The 16758-nt window shown below is 35.3% G+C and overlaps 1 protein-coding gene across 1 annotated transcript in view; it reads right to left on the reverse strand.

The window, feature by feature from the left end:
• The window catches only part of LOC115874809 (ELKS/Rab6-interacting/CAST family member 1-like), a 120245-nt gene that overhangs the window by 11734 nt on the left and 91753 nt on the right, over positions 1-16758 (reverse strand). The window contains 6 exon segments of the mRNA XM_030890108.1: positions 655-915; positions 2266-2478; positions 5487-5947; positions 8388-8856; positions 9076-9511; positions 11937-12232. Coding sequence (XP_030745968.1) covers positions 655-915; positions 2266-2478; positions 5487-5947; positions 8388-8856; positions 9076-9511; positions 11937-12232 — 2136 coding nt within the window.

The raw sequence follows: 16758 nt of genomic DNA on the forward strand, positions 1-16758 counted from the left end.
CGTATTCGATAGAAAATGACACTCTGAATAGAATGACGTATCACATTTCAACTTTTGATATTGTCGCATATGGTTTATTTCAAATTGTAACATGCGGTTTAAAACGACAACTTGACTCGAATTACCAATGGTGGTACCAAATTATTCCTATAAAAAGCTTTTTCCAAATATGCTAATGAGCCACCTTCGTTCCATTTGAAAAAAAATGAGATATGACTAAAAATACGATTTGGGCCTTTTGTAACTTGCCAAGACAAGACACAAAAAACATAAAACGATCAAATCAATTTTTTCAAAGCTCCTTGACTAAAAATTAGTGTTTTAGCACAACCATGGCACTCTAGATTGAAATTTAAAATACGATTTTATTTAAAGCGAAAATTTATGTCATTTTCTATCGAATAAAGTAAAAAAATACGGAGGGTGCCAATTAAAAATCAAAAGTTGTAGCCATTTCCGGTAAAACAGGAAGTGACCAAAAACAATTTAATTCGTCAATAAATCCTAATTTATATCATATACTAACATACCAAATCTCGTTTTTTCTGAAAAAATAAAAAACTTATAAGAGCGAGTCACTATCGAGACGCACCCGCTAGATGCGTTATGTGTTCAAATATTAATAATATTAATAATAAATTTAATAAAATTAACCTTTTGCAATGAGGCTTGTAATTGGTCCATTTGTTGCTTTTGTTTCTGCAATTGTTTATCTAATTCGGCTAACTGTCTCTCCTTTTCCTCCACCTGTCTGTGTTTGCTCTCCACCGCCTTCCTCTGCTCCTCCACTTGCTTTCTTTGGTCGTCCAACCTCCTCTTTTCCTCCTCCAGCTGCTTCTTTTGAGGCCCAAGGTCCTCCGCTGGTCGTTGAGGACCAGCCATTTGTAGCTTCTTCGTAGCTTCGTGCAGTTCGAGCTGAAACAGTTTATATTTTGTTACAAAGGTTTTGTTGTTGATTTGGATCTGTTTCTTAAGATATTTGTTGGATTGACTTTGTTCGGTCTAAAGCTCGTAACTTTGATAGGGAAATGCTGGTATATCGTCGGTAAATATTTAGTAAGAGATAAATCTAGGTATATCCCAATAGTTTAGTGCAGGTCATGTTGATAATGCTGATGATATGTAAATAAACGTTAGTGTCAGAATTCTAAATCGATTTGTAAGAGCAAACTATTTTGATGCAATATTTACGCATTTTTACTTTATATATTATATATAATATCACAGCAGATTTTATATTGTATAAACATTCTAACAGCATCAGAATAGAAATAAAAATGAAATAGGAAGTTCGGTATATAATTTAACTAAATCAAACTCTATAATAAAATTATAATACTAAGGAAATGGAGTATAGGTAATATTAGTAAGACATCGGTGTAATCTTCTTTTTAATTTTGTTTTTGAATTAAAATTTTTATTACTACTGAATATTACTTAATTAATCAATGCCAATAAAAAAGATTACACAGGATGGAAAAGTTAAAATAAAAACACATTCAAATTAATAAATAATTTAACTACTAGGTACACTTCAGATTAAATAGTTTATTTTAAACAATACTCCCCTAAAAACCTAAAACCAAAAAAATATGTACTAAATTAAAAAATATATACTCAGATGCAAAAAAAAACGCTACGGAAAAATATTTCATCAAGTTTAAAGTGTTTAAAGTTTATTTTTTTTTTTTTTTAGCCATATTTCCTTGATTTTTTTTTAGCAAACTGTATATAAATATATCAACTTTAATTCGCAAACTCAGTTTATTATACTCACAACCAACTTTCGTATTTAAGTTATTATACAGGGTTAATCGAACAGTTGTTTTTACCCTATCTTTAAAACACCCTGTGCAATAATTTCGAGAGCAAATTTTCCTAAAACATTATTTTTCGGTCAGAATCATGTATATTTTATTTTTTGACTTATGGCGACACATGTCTTGGTTAATTATTAAGAGCAAAATGAACTCGCCAGAAACATTGAGCAATTTTTTCAATTATCGTTACTTTTTGATGTTATTCTTCATAACGACGAGATGGCTTTGGTGACTATTGTTATGCACGATTGAATAAGGCTCTTAGTGTTGAAGATTGTGTAAAAGTCACTGACCTTATTGAAGATGGTTAGGTTAGGTTAGTTAATACATTTATATACAGTTTGTTAAAAAAAAATCATGAAAATAGAAAAATAAAAAAAATATAACACTTTAAACTTGACCATTAAAATTTTCCGTTGCACACTTTCAAAAAATTAATCCAAACCTGATTTTTCTCCAACTCTTGTACCAACATCTCCAACTGAGATTGTAACCGCTCTTTTTCCGTGTTACAGTTCTTAACATCTCCTTGAGACTTCTCCAACTCTTTCCTTAACCTTTGCAGCTCTTTCTCGTCTGCTGCAGGTGGTTGTATACCCCTTTCTCTTTGGTACTGAGCCATCTGGTTAAGTTGCTGTTGAAGCTGCTTTTCCATAACCTGTAATATGGTATATTTTATGTAATATTGATGTGTATAGGCTTTGTGCATTACAGTTGATTTCAACAAATTCCGACCGCGGCGCCTCAAGAAATCAGAAATTATCAGTGTTCACGCCACCCTCATGTTGATCGCATTAAAATAATATTGAAATCGTGGTTTGGTCATAATATTTAAGTATTTTAGTTTTTTGCTAGTGCAGTTATTGAAACTATAAAACATTCAGGTATGAGGTTTGTGTGATGTAACGCTGTTTTGGGTATTAATAAATAAGTGAAAAAGAATTCGAACTAGACGTCACCGTCGTGTTGTGTTGTGACAATTTCAAATGTTTATAACATTGACGCGAAAAAAATGTTAAAGGACAGCTAAAAGTACAGCTAAAAGGACAGCTTAAAGGACAGCGTAATTAGGGCGTTGTTGGGCGCAATAACAAATAACTCAACTCTCCCGGATATTCAACTCTTCCAAATCAACATTTTATAGCTTCATAGTTTCTCACAGCCACCCATTTGACCAAAAGCAAAAATCGATTCCAGCAGTTCGACGAAACAAGTGAGTAAACAAAGTGCTCGTTACATAATTAAAAAATTAAATAGATATACTCATATAAAACATAATTTGCAATATTAATGGTATACTTTTTTTAATCAACTAGTGATTAAATGTTTTATGATCATCTAAAATTATAATTATGTGCCTTGAAAAAAATTCGGAATAACCCACAATTATACCCCACTAGCAAAACCGGTGATTAAAATTATGCTCGCCACCGTAGTTGAACTCATCTGAAAAGTTTTTTTTAACTGGAATAATAAATTATAATACAAATTGGGCCTTTTGAAGATATCAAAATATTTACTTTTTTATTTTTATTTTTAGAATTTTCACAAATTATACTTCCTAACACTTTTAGAACAATTAAATAATAACTTTTTCGTATACTCGCTATTTAAACCCGTGTATTTACATAGAGAGAGAATATCGTACATAACTAGTATATGCATATAGGTACTAGTTATGTACTCATATATATATATTTTTCCTTTCTTGGGTATGGTCTATATAGACTGGTGGTAGCAAGGCGGCTGCGGCTTCAAGAATAAAGTGCCTGAGAAAGCCTACCATGATGAGGCGAAACGTCGCATAATAAAAAAAAAATTTCCATTTTCAATTAATAAAAAAAAACCTCATACCCAAGAAAGGAAAAAATATATATATATATATATGGATATAATACTAAAGGTTTAAGAAAAAGAAAAAAAAATAAACTCTAGTTATGTACGATATTCTCTGATTATTACTATGATATTAATTAATTGGTTTTGAAGAAATCGAAGATTACTCTAAAATAGTACTAATAGTACTTTAAAATATTAGAAGTTAGATTTTTAACAGAGAAAGTGTAGTCAGTGGACCTAAAAGTATGATTAAATTTAATTTTATTGCAATTTAATTTACCATATTTCTGCTATTAGTCCAAAACATAGTCCAAAACGTCAAATATACTAAGTGACATTGAAAATAGAACACCCACTAAAAATTGTTTAATTTTAATAATCTTCTGTACATGAATGTAGGTTGACAAAAGGCGTAAATGATCAAAATTTGGAGTGAAAATATTGGCTCGTTACCTTGTCACGATGCGAACTGTTTACCGACGAATACGGTCTTTAGGGCTGTTTTCTTTTCGGCCTCATTGGGTTTTACCATTGACCCCTGAACATCGACGACAACGTCTAGAGTGGTGCAGAGCCCGACAAGAATGGGGCGCAGAATGGAATGCTATCGTTTTTGCGCAGGTGAGAAGATACCGTGGAGAAAGGCGGAATCCACAGTTTTTCATGGAGAGGCATGTAAACCAAGTTGTAGGAGTTATGGTATGGGGAGCAATCGCATATGGTAGCAGGTCACCTCTAGTATTTGTTCGAGGTAATATGACAGCCCAACGCTATATTGAGGAAATTGTGGAAGCTCATCTCTTACCATACTTACGAACGCTCCACGATCCTATATTTCAACAAGATAATGCCCGTCCCCATGTTGCTAGATTAACTGTGAACCACTTACATAATGCCCAAGTTAATATCCTACCCTGGCCATCAAGATTTCCAGATCTCTCACCAATTGAACATGTATGGGATATCATGGGTAGGAGACTGACAAACTTATCGCATCCTCCTCAGACACTAGAAGCTCTTCGGCATGAGATACAGTTAGCATGGGATGAAATACCGCGAGAAGACATAAATCATCTGACTAGTTCCACGCCCAGACGACTCAACGAATGTATACAACATCGAGGTGGTCCAACACATTATTAACAAGGATGAGTCTTCCGTGTTCCGTAAACCATTAGTTAGCAATTGCTCGGGAAGTGACCGAACGGTCTCTGACAGCTAAATGCCTTAAACGGCGATCTTGGCCCTCAGTGGTTAATCTTAGACGCCATGTACCTCTGGCACGATGTTCACGGTGTTGTTGAAAGTAAGCTCTACAACAACTGGCAACAGTACAAAAACTTTTATGGACCCTATCAGCAATCTTTCGAAATGATAATCCTGCCTCCCGCAAACCTACAATCCGACCCCTATGAAAATCACTGAGTTGTCTAAAATTTGCACGTCTACGTATTCTAGGCATTATAATAAACTCAGAAAAACACCTGAAACTACTCTGTAGCAGAATAAGTAACAAACTTTGCGAAAGCCGGGTCTATATTGGATGACTGGAATTTTAACACAAGCATGTATAGCACAAAAACTAGTGTGTTGACGGCGTTCAAATTATAATCATTTCTTATCCATACAATAATAAACATGCTTACAAACATTCATTAAAATTAAATAATATTTAGTGGGTGTTCTATTTTCAATGTCACTTAGTATATTTAGTCAGTTTGCACAAGTGAAGAACAACTAAAAGTTCTATCTTAATTCAATTAAAAGGACCTATATAATCCAGCACAATATTCTTTTTATTGATATATATTTTTTAAATTTAATTACCTGAATCCTTTTCTGCAGATCCTGAGCTGTCTTCTCAGCCTGGTCTGCTCTTTTCGTTTCCTGCTCGATAACGTTTCTCCATTGCTCCAATTCGGAATCACCTCTAGCTCCAGACTCATGCAATAACTTCTCAGCCTTCTCAGCTCTTTGCTTGTGAGTATCCCTCTCCTTCTGAGCTTGTTGTAGCTGCTGTTGCAACTTGGCAATTTCCCTATCCCTGTTCTCCAAAACTTCCTTCGCTCCTTTCTCCACATCTTGCGACATCTTTTTCTGTTCGTTTTTCAATCTGGCCACTTCTTGTTTGTGTTTCTCCAACTCTGCCTCGCTGTGGTTCAGTTCTTGCTGGAAGTTCATCAGCATGTCCTGTGATTTTTCTAATTGGATTACCAGTTGGTCTCGTTCCATGGTTAGCTGTTTGATGTCTGCATCGTATTTGATAATTTGTTTTTCTATAGATTCACCTGGATGAAAAAAGAACATATTAAAATAATGAGTCATAGAAACAGAAAGATAATGAAAAAAAGATATAAAAAACATACATAAAAGTTAGCCATTGCTGGTATGGAAGTAAAAGAACTCGTTGATACCTTTACGAAAAAAGAGATTTATTCCTCCAACCTATCTATTGGTGTTTCAGTAGTTACCTGGAGGAAGAAATTCTACGGAAAAACTACTGGAAATACTCCAAGCTAAAGAAAAAACACATAAATTTTTAAAACTTTAGATTCGAATAGCTGAAAAACAAACCAATTTAATCAGAAATGATTTATAGCTGCGTACAAGCTTAATTACTGGCCACTATCCACTTAAATATTGTTTAAAAATAACCAGACCTAATATAGAAGACATCAACATCAACATTACCAAATTAACCTAACCAAATTAATGTCCATTATTCCACCAATAATACCAATATTAAAATTGAGGAAGCTGGCATTAAAAATGTCGAAGATTTTTTATATCTCGGTTCTTAGCGGAGCAAAAGTACGTTGGTATCTCCGACTGCTCAAAGAAGGACTTGCTCCATAGAAACCAAAAGCGGAAACACTCCAAATAGGAATACACATCCTCCTCACAATAGTAACCACGAGACAGCCTGGCGCATATTCACCAACGGGCAAGCGAGAGAGAGAGAGAGAGAGAGCCTCTCACCTCTGCTCAGATAAGGAGAGAAAAAAACCAGGATGGAAAGCCGCCCAACACCGAGACGCAGACGAGCAAGCAGGGACCTATCACCAACTTTACCGCTATTGCTGGTGAAAACAATTATTAATTACAAGTGAAAATGGCGGGGCTGTCAAAGGATTACCTAGTGGTTTCACTGACGGCACTCACGGATCTAGACGAGGCGATAGTGGCCGAAGTACCAACTCTCCACAACCCAACGCTCCACAAGATGTGGGTCAGCTGCGTCTTGCGGAGATACATTTTCGGGTGGGCACGCTCCTCATGGATTGAGCATCTTAAGAATCTTTAAGAATAGGCAGGAGCCGAGACAGGTCGCAGTGGAGGCAGAAAACATCCCAAAAGAGGCGACCATCACGGTCTTTCTGCAGAAGAGCAAGAGGAAAGACACCACTTACATGCTAAGCCTTATCCAGACTCCAGTGGAAGGACATGGCGAATGGAGTTGGCGAGTTATCAACTCGAGGGAGGAAGTCAGAGGGAGGCCAAAGTCAGGTCTTCACAATACGAATTAACCTCAAAACCAAGAAGGTAATAGAGAAAGGGAGATATAATCTCTATTATAGATTCGGGACAATACCCGTATCAGGTCTAAAGAGAGACCAAGTTAAAGAGGTGTTGAAAATGGAGACAGACTCTCCAGCCTCCACCTCACGAGTACCTCAGCCGGAGACAAGCTTCTCGACTGTGAAGGGCACGGAGGGCGGAATTCCAACCGTAGAAGGGTGTATACCCTCGGAGGAAGAACATCTCTTCTTAGAGGAGGATGGGAAATACCCTGTCCACTGAGAAAGCACAGCAAACATTTGGTCGGTTGAAATCTGTATGGAATATGCACTAGCACTCCACATAAACCACATTGAGACTTTTTAACTTCAATATTGAACATGTATTGCAACTTTCATCAGTCGTTGCTTGACAAAGATTCTGAAGATATTTTGGTCTGAAACTATTATTTCTATACAATACTGACCTGCTTCATCATACTAACTAATCAGAAGTGTATATAGAAGTTAGTAAAAGAAAACTGGGATGGATAAGTCATACACTGAGAAAGCTAATCGAAAACATATCAAGAACCGATCAGCTTGAATGGAATTCTGAAAGAAAAAGAAAACCTGTCCGTCCAGCATAATCTTGGTCACAATCAGTACTTGAGGAATTTTAGAAAATCGATTTTTATATCGACCCTCTTGGAACAACCAGCTACCAAAAATAGAACCAGATGGGGAGCATTTTCCGAGGCTTTTTTCCGCGCACGATCAATTATTATAATAGAGGCTATATTAGATCGCTATATCGATATCGTTACTATTAGAATGCACCGGAATTAATAGAACTAATAACACCTCATGATATGCCATTGTTTAGCTCTAATTTGGAAGAGGATTTTGTATCTCAAAAATTAAGATAATCTACGTAAAAAAAGAAATAAAAAATAAAATATATGAGCCAAAAAGTATGTATGTAGGTAACAAATTACAAAATAAGGCTCTACAAAAAGAAGAAATATTATATTCCTATTAGAAATACAAATAAACAATTTTTAAAATCGTAAATTGCAAAAATACAAAGATGAAGAATCTACTTTGCAATTTAGACATTATTTAACAACATTTAAATATTGGATAAGGGGGCTAAAAAACAATTACAAATACTTTGGTAATAAATTTGAACATTCTAAACTAGAAGAATTTGAGAAGTTTTCTTTCTTACCTTGCCTTCCTTGTTTCTCCAACATCGACGCCATTTTATCTCTTTCTCTATTTGACTGTGCCAACTCCTGTTGCAACTTAATCAGCGTCTCCTGCGTCCGGTGATCCAGGGTCCTCCTCTGCGTGTCCATACCACTCCTAACTTGTTGCACCTCAGCCCTGAGAACGTCTCTCTCCTGCTCCAGCGTCTTCCAGTCCAATTTGTCTCTCTCCAAACGTTCATGCATCCTTGCAAGTTCCGTTGCCATTCTTTCAAACTCTATCTTGGTAGCCTCGTTGGTCTCGAGGGCTTTGGTAAGGTGGAGCTGCGATTTTTCAAGTTCCTGAGCGAGGCGACCTGCTTCTAATTCGGTAGCGTTCCTGGCCTGGAGAGCTTTTTCTAGTTTCTCTTTCAGTCTCTCGATTTCTAGGCGTTCATCGTTGCGGACCTTGTCAGCGGCAAGCGTTTGCCTTCGTTCAGTTTGAGCAACCTGAAAAATTATTATAAATATATTTTTTTGGTTTGAAGTACGATTGAAGAAGAAATGAAAGATCTTCTTTTAGTTTTCATATTTACTTGATAACACATACAATACAGTGGCGCCTCTCAAACGACAGTACCAAAATTTCATTTCGATATAAACAACCGTTCTCCTTGGAGCCTCCGCGTCGTATGAGGGACACCACTCCGGATAAAAAGTATTTAATACCTCCATTCTCAGCTTCTCATTATCTTTCTCCAACTTCTCCGCCTGTGCCTTCAACTTCTCATACCTATCTCTGTACTTCTCTAATTCGATTATAGCCCTCTCCAATTCCATCCTCTGCTTCTCTTGCGTTGCCTGAGCCTTACCCAAATCTTGCCTGGCCAAATCCAGCTGCATGGCTGTTTCGTGAAGCTTCGTTTCCAATTGCTGATTGGTGGATAGATTTCTTTGCAGCTCGTCTTTGAGTCGTTCCATCTCGGCTGTGCGTTCCTTTTCTTGCTCGAAGCCGTACTTGCTGCGAGTGCTCTCGACCAGGGCCAGTTCTTTACGGTTCTTGTCTAAATCTCCAAGGGTCTTGTCTAGCCTTTCTCGAAGGCGATCGACTTCAGCTCGAAGTCTGTCGTTTTCTTCTTTCGTTCGCACTTCATCTCGTTCATATCTAGAATTTTTTCAATATAGAGTAATTATCTTTACTTCATAGAGTTTTTATTAAATGCGACTTAATTTATTTGAATAAGAATACTTATTTAATACCTGATTAAAATTATCGCACCACTATTTATTTTTTAAGAAAATTAAAAAGAATATATCAATTAAAACATTTATTTATCTTTGCTCGTACGAAAAACAGAACTGGACAAAAACAAAACTTTATTTGAATGTTTAAGGTCAAATTATTCTGAATTATTGAAATTCCTTATTTTGCATTTTTCCTTATATGTACCCAACGCACACAGTTTCAGTAGTACTTCTTATCGTAACCACGTGTAAATTCTCTCTATTAAATATGGATAGAACGTCACGTTATCTGACTGAAAATGAAACTGTCTAAGCAATAACTTTAGGTGGAGAATGTAAGCTACTGTTATGTGGCTGGCGTTTTAGGCGTGCATCACACAACGGTTATAAAAACTGCGCAGCGGGAGGGAGACCGGAACATAAGAAGACCAGGACAAGGATGACACAGAGCTACTTCTCAAAGAGATGACAATTTTTTGCCGCCTCAATCTTCTAGGAAACAGAACATCTACCAGCCGTAGCTTAAACGATTTGAATAGGGCAGCACGCCATGTCAATATTTCAGATCGTACAGTTAGAAGACGCCTTCATGAAGCGAATTTAAGTAACAGAAGGCTCGCAACTGGACCTCTCCTCACCAGACAACACCGTGTCAGTCGTTTAAGATTTGCAAGACGATTCTCGGGATGGGATGTAAATGACTATAGGCGCGTCTTGTTTACTGACGAGACGAGAATTGGATAACTAGACGGTCGTTCTAGAGTCTGGAGAAGAGACTGTGAACGATTTGCCCAAGCATGCATATCTCCAAGAGATCCATTTGCTGGAGGAAGTCTTATGTTTTGGGGAGCCTACAATGCCTGTACTATCCTAGGTAGTAAGATTTAGTGCCTTTACCTAGACTTACCCTTAATGCACGCAGATATGTGTTGGAGATTCTTGAGGAACATGGTATAATAGCCAACGATATACAAGAACTGCAAAGCATCGTAGATTCCGTAGTCCACTATAGTGAGATGTTTGGACTGCATCTCAATGTCTCCAAGACCAAACTATTGGTCTTTTCTAAGACTTCAATAAATGCACACCTGCGTGTCAAGGGACAAACAATCGAATAAGTGACGCCAATAAAGTATTGAGGAGCTAACATCAATAGTCAGTGCGATCTGAAAAGAGAAATATTTTCAAGAATTGAGCTAGCGAGAAAAATCTTTGTGAGTACGAAATCATTTTTACAAGACGAGACCTCAGTGCGGAACTCAGAACTGGAATGGCCAGATGCTACGTCTTCTCTGTGTTACTATATGGATGTGAGAACTGGACACTAAATTCACAGACCGAAAAAAGAATAGAAGCCTTCTAAATGTATGTGTACAGACGGTTGCTGCGAATCTCATGGGTACAAACTATCATCAACGATGAAGTACTCCAGCGCATGCAGAAACAAAAAGAGATAGGTACTGAACACCATCAAGGAAAGAAAAATGCGATACCTGGGTCATGTGATGAGAGGTGATAGATACGAAATACTGCGCCTCATAATGGAGGGTAAAGTACAAGAAAAAAGATCAGTAGGAAGATGCCAGAACTCATGGCTAAAAGATTTAAGGAGATGGTTTGAACGCTCGTCTGCGGAAATCTTCCGGGCTGCACTTTCCAATAGAACAAGTCTGGGACATGTTAAAAAGGCGTATTCGGCAAAGGAACCCTCCTCCCCGAATATTAGCTGCACTGGAACTGGCTGCGCGTGAGGACTGGGAAAATATTCCACAAGAAACTTTTCAAAAGCACGATATTAATAATGCATTATGGTTGTTATTGGGGATATTGTTTTATTTTTGTATCGAAGTTGTAATTCCTAAAAATTGATTTTTTTCGTAAAAATGAATTTAGTTAGTTAAATTTCAATTTGTTGAATAGAATATGAGTCTTTTTTGCTAATAAACAATGCACAGTTAACAATGTTTGTTACTCTATTTTTTCTTTATTTCTCCAAAAAAAATCTCTAAAAGACAAGTGGTGCGATAATTTTGTCCAGGAGTTTAAATCAAATATCGAGATGTTATCTTGAGGAAGAGAAGAGAAGAATTCGTAAATGTGGACAGGAATGAAGTGCTTGTGCCGACTGTTGTATACACTGGTCTTAGAAAACTTAATATAAATAACCTAACCTTACTGTACAAAACTAAGATACCTAAAACCAGATCTAGACAGAAAAATGCTCGGTTGCAATAGTGTGGTATTAGGGTAAAATTTTATTTCTCAGTGAAACCCTTGCAACTGCAGAGATCGGCTTCCCATAATGAGACTCACTCACGGTTAAAAAAACACAAAATTCTACATACCTAGAATATCTATCTCTGCCCGGACCACCCGCTGTTTCTCTCAAATGGTCGTACTCGGCCACCACCTTCCTGAACTCGTTCTGCAGTTTTTCGTGTTTGTCCCGGTGTTTTTCCACTTCGATAGACAGCCTAGATATCTCCTCCTGAGCCTTGTCGTAGGCTGCCTGGGTTTTGGTGCATTGGGTCTGGGCTCGTTCGATTTCGTACTGCATTCGTTCGTTGTCGGCGAAGAGCTTTTCGCGTTCGCCTTGTAGTCTCCTGAGTTCGATTTGGGCTTTCTCGTATCTGTCTCTAACCTATAACAAATAAGTTGGTTTAGAGGTAACTTATTAGCTGAATAATGGTCAGTAATCCTCAACTATAAAAAATGATGGATAAACTCACAAGGGCAGAATAGTCTAAAACAGAGTAGAGGTAATATACCACCCCTTGAGAATAATATATGATTGGTAAAAACATGTTTGTTAAGTTGGAAGCGAGTGTCTTTCCTTTTTATACATGATGTTATACAGGTGTCCCAGAAATAAGTGCAGATATTTTAAAGGGTGGTAGATCTTGTCAAAAGAAGGAAAGAGGGGTTCTTCACGAAGTCTTTCAGCTTATTCGACTCCCTGTGTTGCTAGATAGTCAAAAGAAGTATAAGCTATAATTAGTAAAATCTGAAATTCCTGGAATGCGTTGTTGTGTGTCGTTCGTATAAGGTTTATTTGTCTGCTTTTGTCGATATTCCGATTAGTGAATTCCTATAAACATGTTGGTATTTTCTTTTATGATCTCAGTATAATTGACACGTGATCGCAGACTTAGTAATATGGTGAATTATTTTATTAATTAAATTTACTTCTGAATAAAGTTATTTTGCGGTATAACCGTGATTTTAGTAAACCTCATAAGAATAATTTTAAATTTTACCCTGTTTGATTCTCATTGAAAGGGTAAGTACAAACGAAATATTTAAAAGAATGTTTCTTTTATTGAAACTCCTTCGTAATATGGCAATGTTAAGAGTTAATTTTTAAGTATACAGGGTGAGTTTCCTACGATGTTCTCTATGGGCAACTCGGAAACTACTGGAGATAGAGAGTCGGTTAAATGGGGAAAGAATTGCAGTTTTGTGGGGTCATAAATATGCGCCTTTCAGATTTTTGAAAAAGTTCATGGCTTACTAGATATTTCGAAAAAAACAAATTTTGGCTATTTTAAAAATTGTCCCTAATTCCATTATAATCTATTTTAGACAAAAAGTGTTCAGATAAAAGTTGTAGATAATCACATTCCTAATGAGTTTGAGTTCTCCGATTTTTTCTAAAGCCTGTCATTTTTGACTTATGACACAAACATATGTTTTTTTTTAATGGAAACCATAGTTGGCCATGACTTCATAAAAAGCGCCATTTTTTAAGCTTTTCAGCGATATAAGCTATAATATGTTTCTTTCACAAAATTACTGAGTTATAGCCAATTTTTATCTTTCTTGACTAATTTCACTTAGTTAGCCATGGAAACAAGTTCAATCGTCGTTGCTCACAGAAATGTGAAATTGTCACATTCAATCTTTTTGAATTAAAATAAACAAAAATTGTAAATAAGAGTTTTTCAAATGAAGAAAAGCGTGTAGGATTATTGGTTCAACTTTTTTTGGCTATACAGTTTCGAGGACACGTTGACCAGTGAAAGTTATTTACGTTTTTTTAGAGAACGGTTTTCAATAGTTTTGTTATGATTTATTACTTATAAAAAGACAAAATATATTATTAATCTATATTATAACCACGGCATATAAATCACACGGCAGGCCAACTCTCTTTGGCGGGAACGCTACGCGCATACCGTCGCGCACGCCGCCATTAGGGTTTCCATCAACAGAAAGTAACCAGTGTCGTAGTTTCTTTCATCGACTGCGCACACTTTCGGCTGATTCGAGTCAGTAGCGTACGGATTAATTTATTTCGTTTATTTATTGAGTTATATTTTATAGTTGTTGTTTTATTTTTGTTTATTGTGTTATATATTTGGTTTTTCTAGTTTATTTTCGTTTCTTGTGTTATATAATTTATTTTTGTTTTTCTGAACATTTTTAAATCGTTAATTTTTACGTGTTTTTAAAATGCCTGGGCGAAGTTGTGCAGCAAAAACTGCCCGAGTAGAAGACTAAACTGCAATAAAAGTTTCTTTCTGTTTCCTAGAGATCCGATTAGGTATGTATATACATATGTGATTAATTATTTTAACATATTTTAGTTAAAAAAAAACAGTAGTATACATATTAGGACATTCAGCTAAATAGAAAGATCTAATTAAAAATATACAAGTTCAGCATCTATATTAAATGTTAACAAACTTATATACAGGGTGAGTCTTAAATAAGTGCAAATATTTTCAGGGCTGGCAGATCTCGATAAAAGAAACATATTTTCTCCTTACTTTTTCAGATAAATCCAAAATAACCGAGTTATTTAAGTTTAAAAAAAATGTTTTTATTTTTAAATGTTGAGTTGAGAGCCACCAGATTTTTTCTGTATTTGCATCCCTTTTAGTGCCGCAACCATAGAGTAAAGCCGTAACTATGGTAATATCAGAGATTAGGAAATTATACCGTGGGAAAATTTGCGGTGAACAAGCAGTTCTAAAAAGTTTTCGAAAAATATACAGGGATGTTAAAAGAAAATGCACGATTTTCAATATCTTTTTTTAGCAAAAAAAAACTCATAAACGTGTTCCTGGGGTCGAAATATACCACCCCTGAAAATATTTGCACTTATTCAAGACTCACCCTATATGTATATAAAATATTAGTAAGATTAAAATGTTAAATATTTAGTAAAATTTAATGTTGTATCTAGACATTCAACATTAAATTTAAAAATAATTATATTATTAATTTAAATAAAATTATAAAAATAAATAAAATGAGTATATCGAAAATAAGTTAACAATACATTTTTAGGGCAAGAACATGGGCAATTGCAGCTAACGGAGAAGACTTGAATGAAGATATAAATAAGGCCCACAAGTACAGGTTGTGTTCTGTTCACTTTGAATTTAAAATGTTTACCAATTCACTTTGTAACCGTATAAAATACAATGCGGTACCTACTTTGTTTCCTGCCATGAAAAAATAGAAGTTTCTCAAAAAAAATTGTGGATTTATTAATTTGTGAAATTTGAATATTAATAAATTTGCTATGCCCATTGATGGGCATAATTTGTAATGTAGCCTCTTTATATTGTTCAATAAATATTTTATTGGTATTTTTTAATTCTTGTTTGTAACTCCTGGCATGTTTTTGTTAGTTGCATGTTTTTTAATTTTAATTGTCTATTCTCTACAGTGAAATATTTAATTGATTTTTTCATTTTTACTTTTCGAGAAGTATGCGCGGTTAACGATTCATTTGTTTGGACAAAAGTATTTTAAATAAAATTCAGTTTCAGTCAATTACAGTATTTTTTAATACGGCCCTGTCGTATTTTCTGAGAAATTTTTTAATACGTTTTAATCCGGCCCTGACTAGGAAACCATAATGGCGCGGACAAGGTCAAATTTTATAGAAATTGTAAACAATGGAATCTGAGTAGAGTTGGCGTGCCGATTGTTTTATGTGCCGTGTTATAACGTTATTTTAGAGAATTTTCAAAAAATCCGCAATTGTTTTGAGTACCTACATAAATGCATCTTTTTAAAACTGAATTTCTAGCTATTCTCACAGAGCGACCGGTCGACTTAATTAAACTTCTCCTGTTCCGCCTCTTCGAGTGCCTCTCTTAATTCATAAGTTCTTCTGTAAACCTTGTTGTTGACCATACCGCATAAAAAAATCTAAAATGGATAGGTCAAGTGACCGAGGAGATCCATGCAATTTAGTCCACCTCTTTCTATCCCTGAGTCTAGATAATTATGATATAAATAATTTTTAACATTTCTTTCATTGTGTGTTTGTGGGGGGGTGGGGGGATTGGGGTTGGTGTGTCATAATGAAAGTCATGTTGGAACCACTCTATTAATGGGCGAGTATTAATAAATTTAACTTTTCTAACATATCTTGAAAACCTTTCTCTACAAAACGTAAGTAACGTTCACCGGTCAACGTATCCTCGAAACTGTATGGCCAAGAAAAGTTGAACCAATAATCCTACACGCTTTTCTTCATTTGAAAAACTCTTATTTACAATTTTTGTTTATATTAGTTCACAAAGATTGAATATGACAATTTCATATTTCTGAGAGCAACGACGATTGAACTTGTTTCCATGGCTAACTAAGTGAAATTAGTCAAGAAAGATGAGAATTGGCCATAACTCAGTAATTTTGTGAAAGAAACATATTATAGCTTATATCGCTGAAAAGCTTAAAAAATGACGCTGTTTATGAAGTCATGGCCAACTATGGTTTCCATTTAAAAAAGCATATGTTTGTGTCATATGTCAAAATGACAGGCTTTAGAAAAAATCGGAGAACACAATCTCATTAGGGATGTGAATATCTACAACTTTTATCTGAAAACTTTTTGTCTAAAATAGATTATAATGGAATTAGGGACAATTTTTAAAATAGCCAAAATTATTTTTTTCGAAATATCTAGTAAGCCATGAACTTTTTCAAAAATCTGAAAGGCGCTTATTTATGACCCCATAAAACTGCAATTCTTTCCCTATTTAACTGACTCTCTATATCCAGTAGTTTCCGAGATACCCATAGAGAACATCGTAGGAAACTCACCCTGTATGTAGTTAAAAATAAATATAGAAATGTGGTATGCGTAAACATAATTAATGTGGTTTATTTCTAGAATTGTTGTTAATAGACATTAATATGATTAGA

This window comes from Sitophilus oryzae, unplaced genomic scaffold (assembly GCF_002938485.1).
Source record: "Sitophilus oryzae breed Bouriz unplaced genomic scaffold, Soryzae_2.0 scaffold_1297_pilon_pilon, whole genome shotgun sequence".
Classification (NCBI taxonomy): domain Eukaryota; kingdom Metazoa; phylum Arthropoda; class Insecta; order Coleoptera; family Curculionidae; genus Sitophilus; species Sitophilus oryzae.